The sequence below is a fragment of the Chroicocephalus ridibundus genome, chromosome 13, assembly GCF_963924245.1.
Source record: "Chroicocephalus ridibundus chromosome 13, bChrRid1.1, whole genome shotgun sequence".
Classification (NCBI taxonomy): domain Eukaryota; kingdom Metazoa; phylum Chordata; class Aves; order Charadriiformes; family Laridae; genus Chroicocephalus; species Chroicocephalus ridibundus.
The window spans coordinates 10,886,188-10,911,048 of record NC_086296.1 but is presented as its reverse complement, the minus strand read 5'-3'; the positions used below and the strand labels follow the sequence as shown (position 1 = coordinate 10,911,048).

The 24,861-nt window shown below is 39.7% G+C and overlaps 2 protein-coding genes across 6 annotated transcripts; both read right to left on the bottom strand.

Annotated features, from left to right (window-relative positions):
- Positions 1-1,140: 1,140 nt before the first annotated feature.
- Positions 1,141-11,083, bottom strand: LOC134522822 (solute carrier family 2, facilitated glucose transporter member 11-like). 3 transcript variants are annotated; one of them, XM_063350982.1, is made up of 13 exons: positions 10,946-11,083; positions 9,951-10,016; positions 7,774-7,872; positions 7,454-7,614; positions 5,567-5,691; positions 5,201-5,330; positions 4,473-4,621; positions 3,718-3,905; positions 3,460-3,570; positions 2,849-2,950; positions 2,608-2,683; positions 1,777-1,904; positions 1,141-1,439 (listed from the first exon to the last, which is right to left on the bottom strand). In XM_063350982.1, the coding sequence occupies exons 2-13, from the start codon at positions 9,972-9,974 to the stop codon at positions 1,233-1,235; spliced, it is 1,500 nt and encodes a 499-aa protein (XP_063207052.1). In that variant the 5' UTR covers positions 9,975-10,016; positions 10,946-11,083; the 3' UTR covers positions 1,141-1,232. The 3 variants fall into 3 exon arrangements, with proteins under 3 accessions (XP_063207052.1, XP_063207051.1, XP_063207054.1); XM_063350981.1 differs by lacking the exons at positions 9,951-10,016; positions 10,946-11,083 and having other exon boundaries at positions 7,774-8,348; XM_063350984.1 differs by lacking the exons at positions 7,774-7,872; positions 9,951-10,016; positions 10,946-11,083 and adding an exon at positions 6,422-6,546 and having other exon boundaries at positions 7,454-7,593.
- A 1,465-nt stretch (positions 11,084-12,548) lies between these two features.
- LOC134522823 (solute carrier family 2, facilitated glucose transporter member 11-like) lies at positions 12,549-24,832 on the bottom strand. 3 transcript variants are annotated; one of them, XM_063350986.1, is made up of 12 exons: positions 24,684-24,832; positions 23,020-23,118; positions 22,314-22,383; positions 21,571-21,695; positions 19,920-20,049; positions 19,628-19,776; positions 18,833-19,020; positions 17,647-17,757; positions 17,469-17,570; positions 16,259-16,334; positions 15,195-15,322; positions 12,549-14,865 (listed from the first exon to the last, which is right to left on the bottom strand). In XM_063350986.1, exons 1-12 carry the CDS (start codon positions 24,751-24,753, stop codon positions 14,659-14,661), a joined length of 1,455 nt encoding a protein of 484 aa, XP_063207056.1. In that variant the 5' UTR covers positions 24,754-24,832; the 3' UTR covers positions 12,549-14,658. The 3 variants fall into 3 exon arrangements, with proteins under 3 accessions (XP_063207056.1, XP_063207057.1, XP_063207055.1); XM_063350985.1 differs by having other exon boundaries at positions 12,552-14,865; positions 22,314-22,474; XM_063350987.1 differs by lacking the exon at positions 23,020-23,118 and having other exon boundaries at positions 12,551-14,865; positions 22,314-22,474; positions 24,684-24,812.
- Between the last annotated feature and the right edge of the window lie 29 nt (positions 24,833-24,861).

The window sequence follows — 24,861 nt, the reverse complement described above, 5'->3', positions numbered from 1 at the left end:
ATATTGATGAATCTTTTCTTCAGTGATTAGTGGAAAGCAGGTGGCATGATCCAAAGCATTTAGTCAGAAATCATACTATACTTGTTAGTGATCACTTGGAAAAACTTAGACTGGATTTCTAATGAACTTTACAACCTATTTTTTCTGCTGGGTAAAATAATCACTCATTATTCACAGCTTGCTTACATAACAGGAAAAACATTTCCAAAACAAACTCTTTCTTCTCTGAAAACATCTGATGTAATTCCCAGAAGCTGATGTACCAGGTTGGAAATCAGATCCTTAGACACCACAGATGCTCTTGGGAGTGTGCTTTATTTCATAGCAGCCATTTTACTTCTTTTGCATACAATAATATCTCTGGCGGGTCCTTCTCCCTGCATAGAGTTACTAGGGTGTTCTGCACTGAGATTTCTATTACATCTCCAGAAGGATTGTTTGGACAGGACAATTTCACTTTCAATATGTTTTTTTTCTATTATCATGACTGGAACCTTTTTTCTTAATTTACTGTGATGAGTTTTGAATCTGTGTCTGCTTGGGTCACCTTAAACTACATGTCTGGCTTTTCCTCTATCGGACTGCTAAGCAAATATTTTAGACTTCTGTGTTTTCCCAGCCTCATGACTGATGATCATTTGGCCTTCTTAATCCTTCCTTCCCTTGGTTTGCCTTCTTAAATTATTTCACTTGGTCATCCATATTTCTGATACTCTGAGCTATTTGTCAGCAGTTTCATGATTACGAGGTGCTTAGAGCTAGTGAGGTCTCATTTAGGAAAGCCCAATTACAAACTTGAGGTACCCGTGGCATTGGGCAGGACTCCTGGGAACAAGGGAGACCAACTGAGGTCTGTGATCCAGGGCTCTGAGCAGAGCCTATATGTATTTTCTTCTAGCAGGATTTGGGCCCTATGGACTGTTAACGAAATGTTTTAAAACTTCATAAGGTAGACTATCGTAACAGCATTTTTTTAATGGAAAAAAAATCTCTTTATATCCAGTAGATCTTAAAACGGAGTGGTGAAATATCCTGTGAAAATGTTGAGATATAATCAAGAAAAAAAAGTCTAGCATAATGAATCTCATATCTGTATTACGAAAAAAAAAAGAAAAAAGGAATAAGGAGTAAGACACAAGAGCTTGCAGTCTGTTTTTAATGTTTCCTTTTTAGTTCTATTGCAACATTGTTTCCTGTCTTTTCTAAGAGATGCAAATTTCTCCTCTAAACATTCATAGTTTGGTGCAGAACACCTGCTCCTTAGGAAACTTATTTTCAGTGACTGAGGTTTCTTTTTTCCCAAAGTTCAGCTTGTTGAACTCTGCTTTTATTTCCATGATTGACTTTCCCTTGGTCTCAGGGAGATACAGGTAGATGAAAATTGCTGATAAAGCAAGGATTGCCAAAAAGATGAGGAAGCAGAAGGGTCCAAGGTTATCCTGCAAGCAGAAATGTGAGACACTGTAAGGAAAATAAGAATCTCACTACTATTTCCCTGCCCTTGGGTGCAAGTCTGTGTCTTAGTAATTAAAATTCAAATGTGTGCTCAATACACAAACCAGGATGGGTATTAAGCCGGGAGTTTCCACCGGCCACATTTGACCCGAGTCCAATTGTTGCTCCACTGACAGGCCTGGGGGATTCCTGAGCAGGTTTGGTACAGGGACAGAGCTCTAAGCTTTGCATGTCATTGCAATTTATTGCTATTATTTTGCTCCCTGTCAGCATTCAGAAGTGGATTAGCTTGGAGGGAGGGATCCAGTTAGAGTCACTTACAACAATCAACGGAAAAATCATCCCAAGTACAAACAGTCCCATCCAGTTGATGCAGCCAACAATCAGAAAGGCTGATGGTCTGAATGACTGGCTGAAGATTTCAACCATAATAGATATAGTAGCTCCAGCTGAAAAACAAAAGCAAAACACAAACCAGGTATACTCGTTTCATTGCTCCTGCCGAAGAGCCTCACAATGGTCTACTTACACAGTGGTAGAAAATGGCAGACAGGCAGAATAGGTGGCCTGCTGGCAGGTGGCCCCTGCTACGAAGGTGAAAGGCCTTGATTCCAGAAAGGGACTACAACTGTTAATTTTGGTTTTCAGCTGTTAATTTAGGTTTCTCTTGTACATACTGGAATCCTTTTTCTGGTGCCAGTGGATCTGTGCAGTTCCATATTGCACTGGTAGCCATTATTAGCACAGTAATTTATAAAACCAGCTCCCCTTTTGGCTCCTGAGGTCAGTTCCACCTGAAGAATGTTGTTAGGCATAAAGCTTAACTTGCTAACTTAATAAAGATGATTAATATACCTGGCAATGCCTAGAATCCTGATTTTAGCTGAGTATTTTAAAAATTGTTCTGAAAGTTCTGTCTCAACTCCTCTGGAGAAGATGATACTGTATTTGAAATTATTTAGAATCTGTGATCAGCAATAAAATTTGAGGTGTCTGTATTCTTTTTCTGTCTCCCACTTGTATATATCTGCCCTTTCCTCCTTAATTTCCAGAACTTTTTACCATGGGACTAGTCTGTTCTTCCTCTACTAGTTGTGTCACCAAGCAGTACAATACAAAATTTCCTCCCAAAGTTGCCACTGAAGTACTCACATGGTCCAATTCCATAGAAGATAACGAATAGGAAGATCAAGATAACACTGAAGTAATGCATCCAGAAATACTGATGCTAAAAGTGAGAAACCAGTGATATCAAACTGTTAGATACATGACAGTATAGCAGAGTTCTCTATTTTCTGCCACTGACTCAAGTTTTTGTAGGTATCCTGTGAGGCAAGACCAAAAGGTGGGCTGATGCTGAGTAAGTAGCCAGAAGGCTGCTTTGCCTCTTTACCTGCAGTGACAGGGTCATGGTAAGGAGTGCTAGCACAGAACACATCAGCGTGTATCCTCCCCATAGCAGCACCTTCCTCCCAAATCGGTCTATAAGGGTGCTCTGAAAAGCAGAAAACACGGGTCATAAATGCCAGTTCTCAAATGAAATAATTCCTCCCTTCACCACATGTTCTTCACAGAAGACTTATCCGAGTAATAGCCAGAAATCAATGTCATTACAAAATCTCTTAATTCCTAATGAATTTGGCTAGCTTCTTCAAAGCTAATTCATTTTTCATTTAGCTGTGTTTATTAGTCAACTCTCAGCTGTTGTTAGAGAGTTCCCTTTCTTGTGTGCTGGTATATATCCAATTGTGCACACATACATACACACATCTAATCCAGAACATCAGAAAATTATTTTACAGAATAAAAATGAGTCTAAAGACATACAGTCATGCCAATAATTTGGGAAAAGAGCTGCCTTTTATCCTGCATGTGGTTTCGCAGAAGCAGGAAGATGTGTCTTAGGTTATGCAAATCTTCCCTGAGCCCAGTTACAAGTAAGGAAAAATACAATTGTTGACTACATTAAATTTTTCCTTCAAACTCAAGTCTGAAAAGACTTACACACAATATAGAGGATAAGCATTCACATAACCCAACTCCCAGGGACACGTATGGAATAAGGTATTCCTCAAACTTGGCTGTGTGGAAAACTTCAAAAGAATAGAAGTATATCTGAAAAATGCAGAGAAGAAATGCACCTGTGAAAAAAGTGTTGCTATTGTGATGCAGTTCTAAGCTGGTGTAATAGCATTGACTTAGAGGGGTTTGTAATGCTGCTTAGAGTTGTCTCTTGTTCTGGGGATAGAGAGAGCACTCAACTGCATTGATTCCACAAAGCTGCAAGGTGGTCATGACAGTCATCAAGATGTAAAGTTGCCAGCGCAAAGATCGCTCTTTTATTACTTCGAGGACACGCAAAGTTTTTGTGCTCGTCATTGCAGCCTTCTCCTTCATAATGTCATCAATTTCTGCTTGATGGTCTCCTTCCCCCCAGAGCTTCCTGATGGCTGTTGGGGAGAAAGAGGGGAGTGGATTATTCTACCAGTGTAGCTCCATCGCGAGTGGATATGTTAAACCCTTTAGCCTGCCTGTCCATTGGTGTTGGTAGCGGTGTTGGTTCTGTCTGCTTCTGCCATCTGGTTGGGTCTAGGGCAGCCGGCAGATGGAAAAATTTTGTTTCGGTTGCCTGTGAGTGTAGCATAACTTTCTAATGTTGAGTTGACTTAATTGTAGACAAACTAAACATTTAAGTACATTTTATTTAATAAAAAATGAACTGTCTAAACTGTTTCCTTGAAAGAAATAAAGTAGCTCCCACTAAAGTGGGAAACATTAGACATGCTAATATATACCTGTCTTTCTTGTCTTAACTTTATTAAACTGAGTGAAGCCCCAGGTTAATACAGTCGTATTGCCATAGGTACCTCAACTGTTTTATTTAGAGCTGCCTCTGCTATTACTCGATGGCACTGCACTGTGCTGTACAGCTCTGCCCTGCTTTCTTGTCTTCTATAGAGGCTGTCAATCTAACATATCAAATGAAGTGAAGTAAGTGAGGAAAGTACACACTCTACCTTTCCTGCAGGCTTCCTCATTACCCTTCTGTATCAGGAGGTAGGATGGTGAATCAGGGAAAAATGGGAGAGTAACCAGTTGAACCAATGCTGAAAGTCCACTAGATGCTAACAACCATGGCCACAAAGCTTCGCTTCCTAAAATCTCCCTGGAAAGTGTATGTGAAACAAAATTATGCTGAAATAATGTAATGAATGTTCAGGAAATTTTTCTGAGTGATGAAGATTGTTCAAATTCCATTCGAGGGTGCAGTGAAGCAAAAATCTGAATTGATAATCTGGCAAATTTCACAAATTTAGCTATTTTTATTTCAGACAATTTTAAAGGAATTATTTGGCATTTTGAAAAACTTTCTAAATATCATTAGGATCCAATATAATGTCTAGAGAGCCGATGAGACTCATTTGACCACTGTTTGACCACAGGACCAAAACATCTTGCTAAGACTTTTCATATAAGTGTAGGAAATTTTGACGGGGAAATCCCCTAGTAGAAAGGGTGTGGAAATAAGCAGAAATCAGATTATGAGTAATTGATTTTCTGTCTCCTATATTTAAAACTATATGTTTGCCTCAAATATGGTCAAAACTTTTCTTCTGGCATAAGTGAAGGCCTGTTTTGGGGAAGATGAGAGAGCTTCTCAGTCACTGACTAGGTGAGAGGATAAGGTTATAGAAAGATTTCTACTACTTTTAGTGTAACCTCATAGAAAGATTGGAGAATTTACCGTAGTCCAATAACCTGTCCTGTGAGTTTTCCCAGTGTCAGAAAAACAGCAACTGTGGAGTTGGTAAATCCACGCAGCTTCTTAGGTGAAATCTCTCCTACATACTGAGGATGTATATTGAGAGAAAAACCTTTAACAAAGAGAAGGATAAATGACTGTTAAAATATTTAGAAAAGCTTAGCTTTCTGACTCCATCCTCTTTTACATTGTTTCCATTCACTCTAGTATTTGGATTAAAATTTCTTGCAAAAGGGATGGTGTCTTTCACTTTTATGAAATGCCTAGTATATTTGCTTTAGAAATCATTCTCCAAGAATGGCAATACCTGTAGAGACAATCCTGGGACAGCAAGGCATGAGCACATACCTGTACCAATGCCATAGAGAAAGCGTCCAAGCAGAATCATCTCGAAAGATCTGGCTGTTTTACTGAAGGCCATGAAAAGGGCAGCTACCAACATGATCAGGTTGGTTAACATTTGGCACTTTTTTCTGAAAGACAAAAAAAAAAGCCCATGATAATTTACTGTGAAATGAGAATCTCTTGTACTCTTTTGACTAATCCTGCTGTGATAGGAAGCATGGTACAGCCATTCCTGCTATTTTGAGGAATGGCTGAAATAATCTTCACTTTGGATAGGCAAAGTGATTCTTTAAAATGTCAAGATCCTTTGGATTTTAATTCATTAGTATTTCTTAGGTTAGAATTTAAACAATTGGAACACCTCATCAGCATTTCCACAGTACAAGAGGGAAAAGAGATCAAAGGAATGGTCCAGCTTGTCACCAAGATTTTTAAATGGCTAGAACTCCTCATAAAGTGTCAGGTTGTTCCTCAGAAATAATCTGCGTCCATGGCTCCCACTCTAGAATAGCTCATATTAAAGACACTCTTGGCTAAATGGATGTGATCTGAGATGGCAGAAAGACTTTTCAGAAGCATATTTCAAAAGACACTCTGTGTGAATTGTGAGCTGGTATGTTCACAACCCTCATGTCTCAAGCTCAAATCAAAGTCTTGCACTCAGTTGTTTTGCCATGACACTTGCACGCATTAAGGATTCACAGAGATCCTGTGTTTAGAAGACTGTGGTTCAACAATTAGGTTATCATGTGTTAAACAACCCGTGGGAGAAGTGTATGATCTTATTTTCAATCTTGGGAGGCCCTCTGCATGTGGGATAAGGCAGTGTCCCACAAGAAATTTCTTGGGGGCACTTACCTGATAGGAAAGAACACAATTGCAGGCAGGCTAAGGTGGTTTGTTGAGACCCATATGAGGGGCCTCTGGATCAGTGGGTTGTGGAGCAGATCTTTAAGTGGGTCACACCAAGTTTGCCAATTTCTCTGAAAATGAAATTAGTGGTGTTACACAAGGCACTGAGAACAGACCAGACTGGTGAGGAATCCTTTCTCCACCCAGTGAGAAAGATACTTAGGAACTGACTTTCAGTGAAATGGATTGCCAAGAACAGAAATGTCTCTTGGACAATTTGGTTTGGTGCTGATTGTATGTTTACAGCATAGTTACAGGCAATTTTTTTTTTTTTCTATTCTGTTCACATTTTCACATGTTCACACCTGGTTTCCAGGTGGTTAGAGTAACTGCATATAACATGTCACAAACACAAAACACACAGCTCCTTTTTGGGGGTTTGTAGAGCTTGGGAGATCTTTATGAGAGTCATAGGGCATCCTGAAGAGAACACAAGGCAGTTACACTATCCTGCTACTCCCAGAGGCACTGATCCAGCAATGTTTTGATGAATGCAGCATTTACAGAAGTACAGTTCACTGGGGAGGGCAGATAAACAATATAAAAGACTGCTTGCTACTTGAAAGACGTGTATGTACCAGCAAACCAAAACTGTTTAGTCTTCAACGGGTAATGGTAGGACTAGAGGGAATGGATTAAAACTAGAGATGGGACGATTCAGACTGGACGTCAGGAAGAAGTTCTTCACCATGAGGGTGGTGAGACACTGGAACAGGTTGCCCAGAGAGGTGGTGGAAGCCTCATCTCTGGACGTTTTTAAGGCCAGGCTGGACGGGGCTCTGAGAAACCTGATCTAGTGGGAGATGTCCCTGCCCGTGGCAGGGGGGTTGGAACTAGATGATCTTTAAGGTCCCTTCCAACCCTAACAATTCTATGATTCTATGATTCAATCAGACTGCTTCAACCAAGAGGTTTATGCATTCACCTTGGTATTTCCCTGTACTTTCTGGCTATTGAGCTGTTACAAGAAACACTTACTTTCTGTATTTTGTAGTCAAATAGCCACAGCAGAGGCTCCCCAGGAATCCTCCTATCCCATAAACAGACACAATGAAGGACCACAACAGCATAATTGTCTCAGGATGGAGGGGAGAGCCATGTCGCTCTATCCAGGTTTCATTAATAAACTTCCTGATGTGCTGGAAAATAAAATGAGATTAACAGTTGATGTTACTGTTAGCCAAAGAAATGGCATAAATGTTATCAGCTGAATGCTCAGTAAATTTGAGATTTGTGGGAGAATGGAGAGCTCAGGCTCTCCATTTTCTGTTTTCAACCTCAGAGAGGCGGCTACTTACCACAGAAGGGTAGTTGATGACAGAAATGTGGAATCCATATGGGAAACTACCACCAATTCCCAACACTAAGATCATTTGAAATAATCCCCGGAACTGAACCTGCAAAGGAAGAGTAAAATGCTCCACCATCTTCTCGTTAGTCTAGATTTGTGCAGGGCCGGGGTCTTTGTTGCACACTTGCCCTTTCCCTCTGGAAACCTGCATTGTCCACTTCAAATCCTCTTGGATTTAAACATTTTTCCAAGATCCCTCTAATTTGCTGCCAAAGTGAAATCATCAGCCACAGTGCCATAGCAAGACTATGTGCTAGTATAAGAGTGATAATCCACCACTTTGCTTGCAAGGAGAAATAGTTTTAAAAGACGTTCCTGATAGTGCAGCTTTCACTGTATGCCTGCAGTATCTGACAGGTTGGCAGTCCTGGAAGAGGGAATCATTTTCCTTGTCTGCAATCTGCAGTAATCTGGGTACATCAAACCATAATGTTATGCCACAAAAGTACAGCATTAAAAATCAACAACTTTTTATTGTACTTACTGCTTTCATTTTTGACTGTGTCATATCTTTTAGCATAATAAAGAAAAGATCCTTTTCACATTCAACTTTTTCAAAAAGGCATGGACTACAAAGAGAATAATTTGGAATAGCCTCTGTAGTTGCATTAAAACAAAAATCTTCCTGAGTGACTTGGGATTTCATTTCTCCTTTCTCAATATTTTATTTTTTCTACTTATTTAACCAAGAAAGTATGTGCTTGCATCTTGAAGAGCTTGGCGTCTTCCAGGCTAGGGAAATACTGTCTGGCTAAAATTTCCTTGGTCAAGGATTAAGGATTGAGATACACTGGCTGCTTTGATGAATTAAATAATTTTAATTGTAAATAAGAAAAAACATAGCATGTAACGACGTAGACCTTTTTGAGGTATGTGATACCACTGATAATCTGTCCTGTTTCCACGTGCCTGCAAGTCTAGATGGAGTTATCCTCAAGCAGCTTGGACTGTACCTAGCAGACCAAACCGAGGACAATTGTTATTTTAGGCCCATCAGGATCTGTGCAGCGTCCTTTGGAGATTAACTGCCTCTCCTCTTTTATTCAGCACATCACATACCGGGACAGTAACATCATGTCTGTATAGAGGACACTGTGCTCTGTGTTCTTTTCATGTTAGATATGAATTTCAGGAGCTCACAGCTTTTTGGAGATCGGTGCCTGGATGAAGTGAAGCTAGTAGAAAATGCAATCAGGCAGAAACAAAGTAATGCAAGTGTGAATAATGCCGGACTGGCAGATACTTAGAAGAATGGTCCTTCTTACAGTTCTTAGGACCATCTTTCAAGAGTTTGTTACTTAATTAGTCCACAGCTGGATTTCCCAAGTTATCACATGACAAGAAACAAGAAGCTATGGGCCACTAGACTAAATTTCCTTAAAAATCCTGTCTCAAATTCAATGGCTTTGCTAATTGGCAAAAGCATTAAAACAAATTAAGAACTCACCTTCTCACTCTTCCTTTTTTTTTGCACCAGACTTACAAATTAACAATTTTGATACTTAAAAAGGAAAGCAAAATAGCTTCTCGCTGGCCGTTGAGAAATAGAGCAAGAAATAGTTATCACTTCTTCCCTATTTAAGACTATGGAAACACCTGAGGAATGATATTAATTATCTTTGGATGAAATGAAGAAAGTCATTTATTTTAAAGCTTATGTAATGAATTTCTTAGCCTTTTGCAGTACAGTTAATATATTCATTACTTCAGGAGTTAATCAGAGTGCTTAATAATTAGTATTATTTTCAGTAATTCAGAAGACAAAAATACAGTAGCATTGTCAGGGGTAGAACTGCCAGAACTTTTGTTAGATTTGATTTTATTTTATTTTATTTTATTTTATTTTATTTTATTTTATTTTATTTTATTTTATTTTATTTTATCGTATCTTATCTTTATTTTATCCATATTTTATTTTATTTTATCTTGTTGCATGGAAAAGACCATGCAACATGATTCTCATGGCCCCAAGCCCTTTTGTTCTTGGTGATGATTAAATGCAGAAGAGAAAGATGGTCTTGTCGCAAAAGAGCTTACAATCTTTAAGGAGTCTGGATCTTTAGTATTATGTTAGCTTTGTCCTTTATAAGTCAGAGCCCTGAGAAAAAGTGACCAGATACTCACCAGGTCAGAGAAGAAGGTAGCCATCTCCTATGAAAGAGCCAATTCCTGTTGCTTACTGGCTAGTACCTGCCAAAAGAACCAAATGCTCGCATTATGCAACAGCAATGTCAGTGAACTAGTCCCATGTTACTGAAGTTAAATTTTACTTCAAAGGGTTTTGATTTAATTACACATATTTCAGCTGTTGTACAAAGTTTAGAATTGTTGGATTAAATATTTCAACCAATGGTTTTATCTAGCCCGAGTAAACAATACTGTGTCCCTTGAGGGGAACCTGTATTCTTCATCAACTCTGTCTTGTGCTTGGGGGACAGGGAACTGAGACATCCATTTTAAACAGGATTTCAATAACCATAACTTGTTTAGTTTTCAGTATAAGCTGAGAAACATAAAGACAAAGTTGTCTGTTAGGAATCTTAGGTGGGGCTTGGACAGTGAACTGTAGGACTTTGACATATAATAGGAAAGAGCTATTCTCTCTTCATGTGACAGCAACTGGAGCATATCGTAACTTAATCATTACTTAGAGGAATTGAAATCCTCCATCATTTTGGAATGGGGTGCAAACTTAAAGCACACCAGGCTTGACCAGCTGAATATTTAATAGTAGCTGATTTTCCTTTGCTGGGAGAGGAAGATTCAACATCATGCACAATTTTGTCTGGCATTTCCATTAGTCAGTATATTTATTTCTGTGTCTGTGATGAAAAAAAGATTGCTTTGAAACTGTCCTGTAACCTCCATAGCTTGATTGATGTCTCTGCCTTCAGGGCTTTAACTTTATTTTTTTTGTAATTAATTCATATGTATTTAGTTGGTAAATGGCTTAGTTTTCATTTGCCATATACACTTCAGTTAAAGAAGATGAGGATGAAGAAATCATAAAAGGCTTATTAGATGCAATCAATCAGTCATATTTACTAGAAAATACATCACATGCAAAGAATATTCACAGATTCTTTAGCTTATGTTTGAAATGTAGCATGTAGCACCACCTGGCCATTTCTCTCATTGTTCTGTGGTCCTTATTATGAAGTTGACTTTGTTGTTGATGTTTGATGAGGGTTCATGGCAGGTTTTTTTCCAGGTTAGGTTCTCCAGCAGATAAACTGTTGTTAGAGCACAAATGAGACTGTTGCTTTGATGCTAAAAATTAATCTCCTTTTCTGTAGAGTCATACAAAGTTGAAACAACATAATGTGCATCTGACAAAGGAAAGAAATGCCATGTTAGCTGCTAGTATCTGCCTTGCTTAGATGATATTGGGAAAATGCACAAACAGGCAATAATAGGTAGCCACCAGTGTGGGGCATTCCTTCTCAGATGCAGCCTGTTGCACATGTTTTCTTATGTTCTACTTCACCCACTTCTACTTGATATACTTTATACATATTGTAACTTTTACCCTTTGCTCTTGTGCTTTAATTTTGGATTTCTGCTTTTGGTAGGTTAAAAGCCTTCCTCCCATAATGCCCTTAATGCATATTGTCTTTTGCATTTATGTTGCTTAGTTTCTGTACTGCTTCTGTGCTCTTATTATTTATACTGTGCTGAGGCCCCCTTTATTAGGTGATCAGCTTCATAATTAGTGCTAACAACTACTTAGCAGAAATCTCCCAACATCAGGCCATTTAGTCATCTGTCTTGCAATTTTACAGTCACATGTGACACATATGCAAAGCTGTCTAAGCCTTCCTTGATAGAGGCCAACTAGATAATGTTTTTTTGGTGTGTGTGTCTAGCTGATAGCATTTCACTGATTCGGTTTTTAAGTGTTTATATCTGCCTCAATTAGAGTCAGTATTTGAGACATATCTTACCTATCAGCTGGTGTCTTGCAAGAAAATGTACATGTAGTGCTCCTGAAACTTCTGAATGACTGTCCTCTTTGTCTCTGTCACCTCCCATGTATATTTGAACCATGACTTTTTGCTGTTTCATCCCTTGACCAGACTTATCAGAATACAGCTCTTGCTCCACTGAGCACAGGCGAAGGTTGACCTGTGGTCCAAATAGCTGTTCTGCTTTGTTGTCACATTAATGTTCCGTAGGGCATCAGGTCACTTCCTGGTGAGGGTCTTATGGGGAAGGCTTTCCTAATAACATCTAATGAATAACTGAGATCAGAGGAGTGGTTCACTAGAGAGTCACTCCAGCAATGCTACGTGGTGCCACTCTGCTTATGTTTCCAAAGACTTCAGGTATTGTTGTAATGGAATGAAAGATGTTTTCAGAATGACTGGTTAGGAAAAGAGAACTCTGTTTTCAAAAAGTTGAGATTTCATCTCTATATTGGTAGTTGTATGCAAACAACTATTAGTTTTTAATCATGTATGTGTATGTGTATTTGTATATGGAACACTACAGAATTATTGAGCTTTACTGACTTTAAGGACAATTCATGTTTTGTAGATTATCTTTTAGTGAGAAGTCTTAGGTGTCCTTCAATACTAAAGAGAGGAATGATGAAAAACCCCAATCAGGGAAGGGTACGCACACCAATAACTTTTTTTTTAGTCATCTGTCCCTAAGGGAGGTCCTGATATTGGGAAAGAAACATTTGTGGAGGCCAGAAGTTTTGTTACAAGGCAATGTGCCATTTTTATTATGTTTAACATTTCCAATTAAAAATAAGCAGCAGTTAAGATGAACAATTGAATTCATATTTTCAATAACCTTCTTTGAGTTGATGTAACTATGCCACTCAAAGCAGTATCAGAGTTAAAACCACTTATTATACTGTGCAATCTAGAGATTGGATTTTAATTTGTGTAGTGTGCTCTACTGTGAGCCTTAGCTTTGTTTCTGTTCTTCCTAAAAGTATTGCTTTGCTACTAGGATTGTGTTAGCCTCTCAATAATGGAAAACGTGCAGAGTATTAGACACCTTCTAAAGAAAAGTCCCATGAATTTGCATATTTTAAAAAAGTTTCTGGTGCAATTAATGCCTGTGGTACCTTACAAGATCAGGCTATCCTTTAAGGCTCACAGCCTCTTTTTACCTTTAACTATGTATAGCAGGAAGAAGAATTAGGAACTCGATATCAGATTGCCTTGAAGATCATTCACAGTTTGAAAGCCTGCAGTATGTGAACTCAAGCACAGATGTTGATTATAGATCAGTGTAGAAAATTATATTGCATCCATTCCTACAACAGAGATCATTGGGTATGGTATACCACACTAAATCTGGAAGTTAGAAAAGTTGCATATGATATGTTTTAACATATTCTCTCACTTTGTTTCCTTATCCTTATACATACGACATGCTTGTAAAAATTGGCAGAAGTCCTATGAGAGACTGTAAAATAAACCATAAATTGTTGTTGGAAATGCTTAAATGAACACCTTAGAAGTTCCTTATGTTGGAATTACATTTCCCACTTTTACTCAAGTCTTACCTAGCTGTATGAGTCTGGCATAAAATATTTACAGTCATCTCTACGGCTGTCAATCAGTATCTACACTTGCAGTGAACAATAACTGAAGAGTCTGTACTGATTGCACATCCCTGAAATATGAGTATATGTGATCACTTCTTAGTCATGATGGAGAAATACACCCTAGGCAGGAGCCCTGCATGTATCCAAGAGATGGAGACATGACTGAGCTTTTGCTGACAGTCTGCTGTATGTACAGTAAGCTACTGCACAGATTTCTTTAAGAGGAACAGTAAAGCAACAGCTGTTCTGTTACAGTCAGGAGTTCCAATCTGGGGCAGTTCTTCTGGTGTAAATTTGGTCCAGGTAGCCAAAAGTCACAGAAAGGCAAGTAGCAGCTAAATTGCTATGGGATTCACAGCCTATGAGACATCTGTGAGAACTGTGATCCTGGAAGAGGAGCTACAGACTCAAGATGATGATGGTGATGGGCAAGATAGCACAGAGTATCTAAAATGACTCTAGGTGCTTGTGTTTTATGGTGACTGGATTCTGCCCCTGTGTCCTTTAGCTGTGTTGCCATTGAAAGGCACTATTCATTGGGAAGAGTTGTATAGGAACTTTTCCCCCATACTTTTTCACGAACAAGTCTGAACTTAGAATCAAATGGCTGATTTTTTAGCAAAAAATTAAATTTAAGTCAAAGAAAGGATGGCTGCTGACATGGAAAACTTCAATCCAAAAGGGTTGAAGTCTGTCAAACTAGATACAGCACAAGCACAACATGGCAGTATGCATGGGAACCTGGCAAGGCTTGATTATTCATTTGTGTCTACAGAAACAAAGAATTACTCTCCTATTCCACTAAATTTTTTCTTTAATCTGTTATGCGTTGAACCCTAGCCAGAGATAGCAAGCCAAGAACTTTACTATTCCCATTTCAGGGTTGTAAAAACACACTCAGAAATCACAGAGAGAGAAGGAATCAGAGGTCTTCCCTTTCTCTGTGTGCAGCAGAGTGTTTATAAAATCTACATGTAGTTTCAATGTGTATTAGTTGCCCTGCTAAGAGGAGATTTACACATCAGCAAGTTAAGCCAAAATGCTCATGATTCACACAAGTCTATCCTGTTAATATCAGCCATCATTCCTTTTCTAAGCTGCCCAGAGTGGAGTGCTTGAGAAAGGTGCTGGTTTGGCAAAATGGGAACCTTGTAAGTGACAGATGTGAAAGCTGACAGTGCATTTAGACTGACTTGCTGGTCAGAAAACAGCGAATGTCTTTTTTCCCTTCTTTTTTAAGAAAACCTGGCTCCCCCTAACGGCCGGTCAAAGCCTGGTGCAGAAGGTGTAATTCTCTGTGACATGATTTGGAGTTGACGGAATACGCTTCTTTTTAAAGTTTAGCTTATTGAATTCTTCTGTGATTTCCACGATTGATTTCCCTTTTGTTTCTGGAAGGAATAGGTGGATAAACATCCCTGAAGTGAAAAGTACCCCCATAAAGATGAGGAAGCAGAAGTGCTTGAGTCTTTCCTGCAGGGAAGAGCAAAATGAGAAAGAGAGCAAGATGAGCTTATCTTTTCTTTTGTCACTTTTTTGGCACAGTTCTTGTATTTGAGTCCCAAAGTGTTTTGCATTTGATAGGGAGTTCTTTGCATTTTGACCTTTGACTAATATTTCGGTCTGAATAAGTATCTTAGGAAAATCGGGGACCTTCAGTTGCAAAAGCGGACAGGGGAGAGCAGCTGCCAAGGCCACTCTAGACTAATATGGCATTGTCATCTCCTGATGCTCTTCCTTCTGCTCCCATGGCTGACTTGAGCTTAGTGCCCCTGGGGAGTGTCCCAGGGAAAGACACTCACCACAATGAACGGGAAGGTTGTTCCGATCACAAAGACGCCCAGCCAGTTCAGAACTGCACTGATCACAAAGGCGGGTGGTCTGCATGAGAGCTTGAAAATTTCAACCCTAATGGAAACTGTGGCACCAGCTGAAAGGAAAGAAGAATAAGAATTATTACTTGCTGATGTGTTTGATTTGAACATTGGATTGAGTGTTACTGTTACACAGTTAGGAAATAGATGCTACTGTCATGGACTGGCATTCAAAAGACTTGAGTATGTGTCTCCGTTTTAGAAAAGAAAATGTTTGTGGTGTCTTACAAACTGCTAGACATCAGTTTATTAAAGTAGTAAACTATTCAAATACATTTATTGGAGAGATTCAAGAATTAAGTAGTTAACATTTGAGAAAGCCTGACATCTTCTCATGAAAGAAGCGGTCTAAGGATGGAATAACAATTAATATTACTAACAAGAATTCCCAGCAGGATACTGCTAGATCACCAATGAGGGGTCTTCCTGGATTCACTTCCTGGGCATTTCGGTTACATTTTGAAGTCACAGGACTTTGACAGCTTTGAGTTAGGAAAATAAGCCTACCCTGCCATACGGAAAGGCAAATATTTTAAAAACGAATAGGCTTAAAAAAAAAAGAAATTAAAGAGAAAAAGTAGTATATGCTAGGAACAGAATTACTCAAAAGTAGGTCTTCTGAACTGCTGTCTGTGTGGGATAAGTTGTAATATTATACAACACTGAATTTCAATGAACTCTGGGTTTTCCTTTTTCTTTTTTCTTAGTATTTAAAAAAAAATATTTTACCCATCTGCTTTTGCTCTATTTCTGCTGTATTTTTCCAATGAGTGCTTTTTACTGTGTTCCTTTCCTCTTGTTAGCAAAACCCAAACCTGATGGCATTGAAGTTTATGTCCAATGATTGGACCCACACTGTTTAAATGACTACAAGATCAGGTTAAATGAATTTACTTATGCAAAATGTTATGCAATATTATGCAGTATTTTCCTAGCCATATTAATAAGCTCATGTGACTCGATTCCTTTATTTCTTTTGAATGAATACTTACCTGGCCCAACTCCAAAGACAACTGCAAACAAGATAATCAGACAAAGGCTGCAGTATGGCATCCAGAAATACCAGTCCTGAGAAAAAAAAAACAACACAAAAATGTAACAAACTTCTGGGTGAAATCTGTTAATCACTGTAGGTGAGAAATGCTGCTTGTTTTCCAACATTATCACCGCAAGAAAAAATATACAGTGTGTGGGAACTGGCAGAGAATTGTGAGTGCTTTTCCCTGTGGACAGAGCAGTGAGGTTTTTGTTAGGTGAGTAGAGAAGCAGGTTTGCTAGTGTAGAGCAGCTGTCAAGCTTGGAAGTCTTCAATTAAAGGAAGTCTGAATAGTACTTTTCCACCCTGTCCTCCTTTCTTATTGACCCCATGGTGCTTCCCCCAACTCTTACAGGTGTGGGAACGCCAAATCATATCTTTCTTCACTTTTGCTAAGTGATACATTCAATAACTGGTACTGAAAAGGAACTTTCCTAGATCTTATTCAAGAAGATATTAGACTCGATACTTTAGGGAAAAAGATTTCTCTCTTCTATGTTTGAGATCCTTCATGAATGAAGCAAAACTGGAAGTCTGCTGCCACCTTGCTTCAAGGTTAATTTTACAGTAGCATTTATAGAGCAGCTTTTGGACAAATACTGGTAACCCAGAAAACTTGCTTGTGAAGAAGATACAGCCATATCACAGTGTTATAGAAGTGACCTGGTCTATAGTCTGTGAACAGATATGTGCATTCCCAGTACCTTCTACAGCAAAGTTAAATTTCAAATTAACTGATGCAAAGACTCTGGGGTTTTCTTGTCGCTTGTTAAAAACTGAACGAATAGAAAGGGCCATTTTCCTAGGACTGGCTTTTGATCTATGCTGGACAGTGTTTGGTCCTTGCAGTCTGATGAAATCAGGAATCAGTGCTAGTCTCCAAGTGTTTTATGTATTCCTTGCTGAGCTCATGGGATCATGTTGAAAGGAAGGCAGGAGTACAACAGAGTACTTGCTGAGAGAGGGTTTACTCCTATGCATAGACAAGCTTGGTCTTTAGGATATTCCCCTCTACCTGTCCCAAAGCGTAAGCTGTTAACACAGAAGTTATTTTGGCACTTCTGAGCCTCACTTTCCTTTCTCAGTAGCATGGTCCTGCCTGTGAGCGGAGGTTAGAAATAGAATAGATAATGGAAAGAGATCTGCCATGAGAAGAGTTGCCTTACCTGTAGGGAGAGAGTCACGGTAATACCAGCTAGCAGTGAACCCATGATCCAATAGCCTCCTCTTAAGAGCACTTTCCTGCCCAGTCGCTCAATGATGGAGCTCTAAAGGACAGAAATCACACTGATATCAGAGCCAGAAGAACAAATTGTGACCCATTCCCATTGTAATGTGACTTACACAGACTACAGCAGCTACGAGTTCAGAGAGTCCAACAGAGAGGGTCATGTAGGATATCATTTTTTCATCAAAGCCAGCTGCCTGGAGGACTTCAAAAGTATAAAAATAGATCTGGAAAAAAAAACATTAAACAGTAAGAAAAGAAAATAGCTGATTTCTTACCCATGCCTGTGTGACACTGCCCTAGATAGGAGCTGCTAACCAAGGAACATGCAGCTTAGCTTTGGAGTGAGCTAGAATTCTGCACTCTTTTTGGTAGTATTCACTTTATTGGCAAACAAAAATATTATAAAAAGTAATTAATTAATTCATTCGCTAGATAAAAGATAAAATGCTGGGATAAAAGGATCTCCTGCACTGCAATGTAATTAGATTTGCAGAGAGCACAGATTTAGGTGCTTTCAGAAACAGCCAGGTATTTCATCACTTCTAGAGCCCATCCAAAAACATCTTATAGGATGTATTCTACTTTCTCAAGAAAGAAGAGCATGTGTTATGGAGTCGTGAGGGAGTAAAATAAGCATCTCTTTTTTTCAAGTATGCCTGGTACTGTTTGGACATATGCTAAGATGGTGAAGATTCCAGTTTAAGCTGTGTTAGACTCAACTGTGTATTTTCTTTGCAGATGTTCCTGCACCACGATGTTAGAAGTGGAAGAATCATGCAGGCAATTGCAAAACTGTGGCTTCAAAACAATCACAGAAAAGTGCTGCTGTGAGGAAGATGGGGAGAACTGCAGAAGCTGCCAGAACAGCAAGTATGCTCGTTGATTAGCTTTAAAGGTAGAGTGAGCATACTGCCATCCCAACATCTGAGGATGCTAAGAGCCGGGGGGCAAATAGCAGCAGTAACATAAAACTACATTGCAGATTTTGCCAATATAGGGTAGGCTCATTTATAAGAGTGGGTTCTGGGGGCCTTGTAACAGCTTCCAAAAATGGCTGTTAAATAAGCCTAACTACCAAGGAAGGTAACTCCAGCAAGAACCAAGAGCCGGGCAATGGAACGTCACATGAAGAGCCCGGCCAAGCTTTGCAGTCTGTTACTGCTGCCCTGTAGCAGGGCTGGCAGACAGCAAGTTGTGGCCTGAGAAGTCTGAGAAAAATGGAGGGAACTCCTGGGAACCATGATGTCTCCATGATGTCCATAAGTGTTTTGAGACTTTTAAGGGGGAAGTACACTCAACTGCATTGATGCCACATAGCTGAACTGTGGCAGTCAGAATAACTATCACATACAGCTGCCAACGGAAAGCTGGTTCTTTCATTAGCTCCAGGACACTCAAGATCTTGGTGTTTTTCATTGTTGCCTTCTCTTTCATGATGTCATCAATCTCTGCTTGGTGATGGCCTTCACCCCAAAGCTGCCTTATGGCTGTGGAGGAGAAGGAGAGTGAGACCTTCCATGTTAATTTGTCTCTTGTTTGTTGCCTAATGAGTTTGTTGAGTAGGTGCTGCACGTGCCTAGCAGCACAGCATGCATGGCCTGTAACTGTGGCAGAGATATTCTAAAGTGTGTTCCAGAGCCCTGCTCCCCTCCTGCACAGAGGAATCTGTTCTGACAGAGGGGCTTAGGGGTAAACAGTGAGTCCCTCCCTGCCCATGGGTCCACTTTTCTCCCTTCCTCCTTCCCTCAGGGTATAAGCAGGGTACACAACCAATGACCAGAGGTGAGTGGTGCCTTGTGCAGTGCAGCATTGTCTGCAGTGCAAACAGTCATTTATCATTTATCATCAGACTGACTGCACAAGTGGTGTCAGCTGAATGCAAAAGGTTTTGTAATACAGAACTGTAGAGAGAAGTAGCTTCATGTTCGTTGTGGGGACTACAACAAAAATACACTTAGTAGGTATTCACAGAGTCATTTTAGAAATACGCAAGGAAAAACTTTGTCCTGTTTATTTTTTTCCATATGGGGAGAGTAAACATCACAAAACAATTGAAAGTCAAGTGAGGAGCAGGAACCTGGAGCCCACAGTTACCTTTTTTGCAGCCTTCCTGGTCTCCTTTATGCATGAGGAGATACGGTGGAGACTCGGGGAAGAAGGGCAGAGTGATCAGCTGCACCAGTGCTGGAAGTCCACAGGAGGCCATCAGCATGGGCCAGAGGTACTGGCTCCCCAGTAGCTCCCTGGCAGGAATAAAATGTGTGTGTAGAATAAAAGTTTACTGCATTGGTTTTGAGGAGAGAAAAAAATGGATGGAAAAGCAGAGTAAGAAGCAAAAAGTAGAGGAGACAGAAATTAATCGTGTGGGAAATCAATTGTATTATACCTTTGTCCTGAAATTTGCCCTACGGCTTTTCCCAGTGACCAAAAGAAAGAGGAAGTAGAGTTTGCAAATCCACGTAGCTTCCTAGGGGAAATTTCCCCAACGTATTGATGATGTAGAGGAACACAAAGACCTTGGGGTGAGAAGAGAATTATGGGAGAGAAGAAAGAAGACATTCATAACCATTGACAATAAAATTTCACGTAAATAATTAAGCATTACAGAATATAGCTGCCTCATGCACCAAATTATTGCTCGTACCTCAAACCACACATGAGATTTTTCAGTACTAGATTTTCTAACCCTTTCTTCAAAAGTGTTAGGTTCCTGTCCTCTCTGCACAGTGCAGTTTCCTGATCTTAAGAAATGTACAGTTTTCCCTTTGTGGTGTAGGTGCAGCCTCATCATAGTATCTCTTGTGAGCCTTAGCCTGTTTCAAAGGACAGAGAGTATGCAAGTGCTGAATAACTAAACACTCTGTAGAAATACTTAGTTTGCTTGTAGGTAACTGACATAATCTCAGCCTTTTCTGACACGATGCTATAGAATAGCTGTATGGTAGATCCATAGCAGATTAAAATATACAGGGCTATACTCAATGTTGATTTGTACATGATTTGAGAGGAGACACAAGTATTTCTTTTCCACCATCCAGCAATTATTTTGATGACTACAGGAAGAGTTGTTGTTTCCAGCTGTTAGTGAAGTACAGACATGCTGAAAACTAGTGCAGGAATAAGAGCTTTTTCCTGATATGCTGATTACAGCTCCTTTAATCTGTTTTGAAATCAACATGTTCTTCTCCTGGTTTTATGGGATGGCAAAGCAATGGGGATATGCAATCTCTTTAATAAAAATAAAGTCTTTGCATGAGGCATGATACAGGTTCTAGATCACAGCAGGGCCCCTGTGGGTGAATAATTCTCAAAATACAACTGTAGTTCTTCAATACAAATGTATGTCAGAGAAGAAATGTACAAAATCTGGTTATTTGAAAAACAGATACTAATTTCTAATTAAACAAGTTAAAATCGGCATCCCTGTGAATATCCAAAATGAACAGAAAGGAAACTTTTTGTGTAGGAGACAAATACAAGACATACTGATACTATCACAGGATGTTTTTGCTGCATGTGATCTACCTGGCAGGAGTGAATTTGCTTGGTTATGCCCAGCTCTTTTTACTAACCCCAAGGACTTCCTGCTTTGAAGCAGGTTGAATACCTGCTTCATCTAAAACATTCCTGAAATATGTTGAGAGTCAAAATTAAATGGTCATGGCCTTGAACAGCCTGGTTCTCTGGAATCTTAAGAGAATACCAGCTTTAAACTATATACCATATGATTTTCAGTACTGTTAACCAAAACTAAGATATTATTATACATATTTTTCAATCAGAAAAAGAACCTTGTCTCATATTGTATCAAAACATTCCAGGTCTGAATATTCATGCTCTTGGCAAAGCTGAATTTCCTTTGCTATCAGTGAAATTAGTAGTAATTATGCACTTTATTGCTGGGTGTTATAGAAGATCTTCTGACAAGGGATCACTGACTTTAATATTTTATTTTCTTAGTGAAGCTTTATTATTTACTTCGAATAGTGATGTAAAATTCTGGTAGAGCCTGCTGATCTCTGGGAGAAATCACTTACCTGCACTTATTCCACACATGAAGCGTCCAATTAGAATCATCTCAAAGGACCGGGCTATTTTACTGCATCCCATGATGGATGCTGCCACTATCATGAGCAGATTGTTGCACAAGAGACATTTCTTTCTGTAAGTGCAAGAAAGTAAAAAGAATTTTTGTAAATCAGAAGGGAGATGGCACAAGCTCCTAGCGTGTAGGATGTTTTGGGTGAAATTGTCTTGCTAGTTTTGTGAAATTATACATATATGGTCCGGGAGAAAATAAACCCTTCCACACTATTAGCACTGGATACTCTGGACTCATGGTGTGCCTTGGCACACAGCTAGTCCTGGGAGTTTGGGAACGCTTCTGGGTTTTGAAGGAGAAAAAAGTCTTAAAGCGTTTCTGCATTTGAAAATCTGTTATGAAACACATTAATGTAACACTTAGATCATCGCAATGCTGCTATATTTTGAGTAGCACCTCCAAGAAACCCATTTGGTCTTCAGCCGGGGGGCTGCCTTTCCTCTGTGCCAAGACTAACCCAACCTGAGTAATGGTGTCTGGTGTGACAGGCCGGCAGCACAGTTGATTACTGCGTGCCACAGGACAAGGGCAAGAAGCAGCAAAATCTTTTGACACCACTACTAAGCTGGCTGTATTACAGCCATGATTAAGCCTAAAAGTCTGTCTCACTTTCAAAACCTCAACTGGCATTTCCTTAAGCTAAAATTCAATTGTCAAACTGTCTTTAAACATACTTACTTGCCATACTTGACAGTTAGGTATCTACTTCCTGAAGAACCCAAGAGACCTCCTATACCGAAGATGGACACTGTGATAGACCATAGGAACAAGAGGTTATCCTGATGGATGGGGTAGCCATATCGCTCCAGCCAAGTTTCATTAATGAATGCCTTAACATGCTGAGACAGAAAAAAGAATTTTCATTAACAATAACTGTGACTCCAGTGCATGTATTTTATTATATTTATAACATAATTTTGTTGCTTCAGCTAAAGTCACTGTTTCTTATAAACTCTAAAAGTGTGCATTAGCTAATAGATATAGTGTAATAGAGTATGGTGTGTTCGTTTTGCCATTAAAAGGAGTTCATTCTTTGTTTTTTTGTCCTTGAAATCTGAGGAAATGAGGCACGGACTTGTAGTGAAGAATAGTGTCAAATGAGACCACTGAAGTAGGCACATGTGCTCTAGGTTTATAGGCCACCCCAGTCAGTCTGCATCTTCTGAGAAACAGTTCTATAAACAACAACTTGCAGTCCCTCTTTTCTTCTGTTTTCAACACTTTGACATGTTCTGCTTTATGTGATAGCATAGTAATGGGAAAGAATCGTGAGAGAAGAATACTGTGATTAAAGCCTTGCTGACTGCCAGAGAAGAGCATCCTCAAACAGGAATATAGACTCAGTGCTGCTGTTAACCAGTGTGCCACATGTGTCTTTGCCTACCTGAGACATGTAGGTGATTGTAGAAATTTGAAAGCCAATTTGGAATGTTCCACCAATCCCCAGGACAGTGATCATTTGAAAGAGCCCCTGGTACTGTACCTGCAGAGGTAAACCAAAATCTTCTTATGCTTGTAGCTACATCAGGCCATTCTTTAAATGGGTCTTTCATTCTCCAGAAACATCTCATTTGCTCAAGGGATTTGCAATTAGGCATATTCCCTCTGCTTGCCCTGGTGTGAATTGTACATCCTCGTGTGATTTCCCTACATCCACTCAAGAAAATGCAGCCTTTAGCTATAGAAACCACTACATTTCCCTTTGCTCCTAGATAATTAGTCAACAGAGTAGTAATCTGAAGATAATTTCACAATCCAGGGCTAATACATGGGAGAGTGGTTTTGAGGAGGGAGGTCTTACTTTTCTCTCTGCTATCGGGGAGATAGCTATCTGCCAGGCTATCTGCAGCTCAGACTTATGCCCACAGTAGTGAACAGGCCCTCTGTGCCCACACCAGTCCTGTCTTATCTGAGAGTGCAGCTGCTGTGCTAGCTACCCTTCAGACCCTTGAATAGTGGGCAGTGATCCCTCAACTCAAGTTTTGTGGCAAAGACTCCTGAAATTGCCCACAACAGCTAAAATTTAAAAAAAGAAGTCTGAAATGGGCAAAAAAAACCCCTGATATTTCTTGTAGCATGTTTTTCTGCTCTGGCTTCTGTCAGTGTGGCAGCCCTTGGAAATCCACGGTTTTTTGCCTAGGTGGAGAGGAGGGAACAGCAAGGTAAAGTCTTGGGGCAGAATTTCCCTTCTGCGTTGGTTCTGCTCAAGCTGTGCTGTAGGAGGAAAGTGTCTTTTCTAGGCCTTATTGCCACCAGCAGTTCTGGACTCTTTCCCTTCCTGCCTGTCTCGAGCAGCATGATCATCTTAATCTCTTGGAAGCTTTGAGAACAGGCATCCCACTTTGATTTTTTTCTAGTTGAATATGTGTCTGAAAATACACAACCAGCACAGCACTTAGGTTTACACTACCACAGCCTTTGCAGCAGGACATCGTGAATATGCTGTGAATGAATGAAAAACTGACAGCCTTTCAGAGGTGCCCTACCATATTCCTCTTTCCTGGACAAGAGGTTAAGTGTGGCCAGAGGAGCTGGGAGCTCTTTCTCAAAGAGACATGGTTCTAATTGGAGATGCCTCACTGATGTGTGAGGGTTCAAGACTCAGCCATAGCCAGGATATAAATGCTGCAGGCTCCCACAAACATCCCTATCAAGGTGCCACAGCTGCCAACATCTAGTCCCGTTCCCTGCTTTTCAAAACCTCTGCCTATCATCTCTTGCACTAAATAATTAGTGATATACCTAACAAAACTCTTTTTTCAGCAGGTAAGCAAAGCAAATTATGTTTGAGGGCAAGCAAATATTTTCCAGTAAATGAAAACATTTAAGAAACATTAACATATTGATAAAAATATGACAAAGATGGATGGCAGAGCATATAAAATGCAAACTTCTGTAATATCTCAAAATGGTGGGCAGAACCACTTCTGAGATGCTTCTAGTGAATAGGAGCCTTGTTGTTTTAACTGAGATACTGATATTGTTTTCTTTGAAACACTAGTAGCATACAAAAATGTCACAGATGTAAATACTCCACCAAGTACTTACCAGGTCTGATAGGAAGCCGGTCATCTCTGGCTAGGGGCTGGTTGTCTGGTGTGTGATGTGTCTTTGTCATCACAGGCTTCTGTGTCTCTGTCTCCTGCCTGCTGGTACGGCAGTGAGCATTTGGCTTCAGGGACTAGAGTTAAATTTTTACTATTTCGTCTTCATTCACTTATATTTA

What these genes read in the sequence shown, in the direction of transcription:
- LOC134522823 (XM_063350985.1), bottom strand. Translation starts at nt 24,707, where the DNA reads ATGACCGGCTTCCTATCAGACCTG. An exon ending in CTAACTGTCAAGTATGGCAA is followed by an intron (nt 21,696 to 22,313) that starts GTAAGTATGTTT and finishes TTGCACTTACAG; the next exon opens with AAAGAAATGTCTCTTGTGCA. An exon ending in TCGTAGCTGCTGTAGTCTGT is followed by an intron (nt 17,571 to 17,646) that starts GTAAGTCACATT and finishes TCTGTCCTTTAG; the next exon opens with AGCTCCATCATTGAGCGACT.
- LOC134522822 (XM_063350981.1), bottom strand. Translation starts at nt 7,902, where the DNA reads ATGGTGGAGCATTTTACTCTTCCTTTGCAGGTTCAGTTCCGGGGATTA. An exon ending in TTGACTACAAAATACAGAAA is followed by an intron (nt 5,692 to 7,453) that starts GTAAGTGTTTCT and finishes TTTGTCTTTCAG; the next exon opens with AAAAAAGTGCCAAATGTTAA. An exon ending in TCTCTATGGCATTGGTACAG is followed by an intron (nt 5,331 to 5,566) that starts GTATGTGCTCAT and finishes TCTTTGTTAAAG; the next exon opens with GTTTTTCTCTCAATATACAT.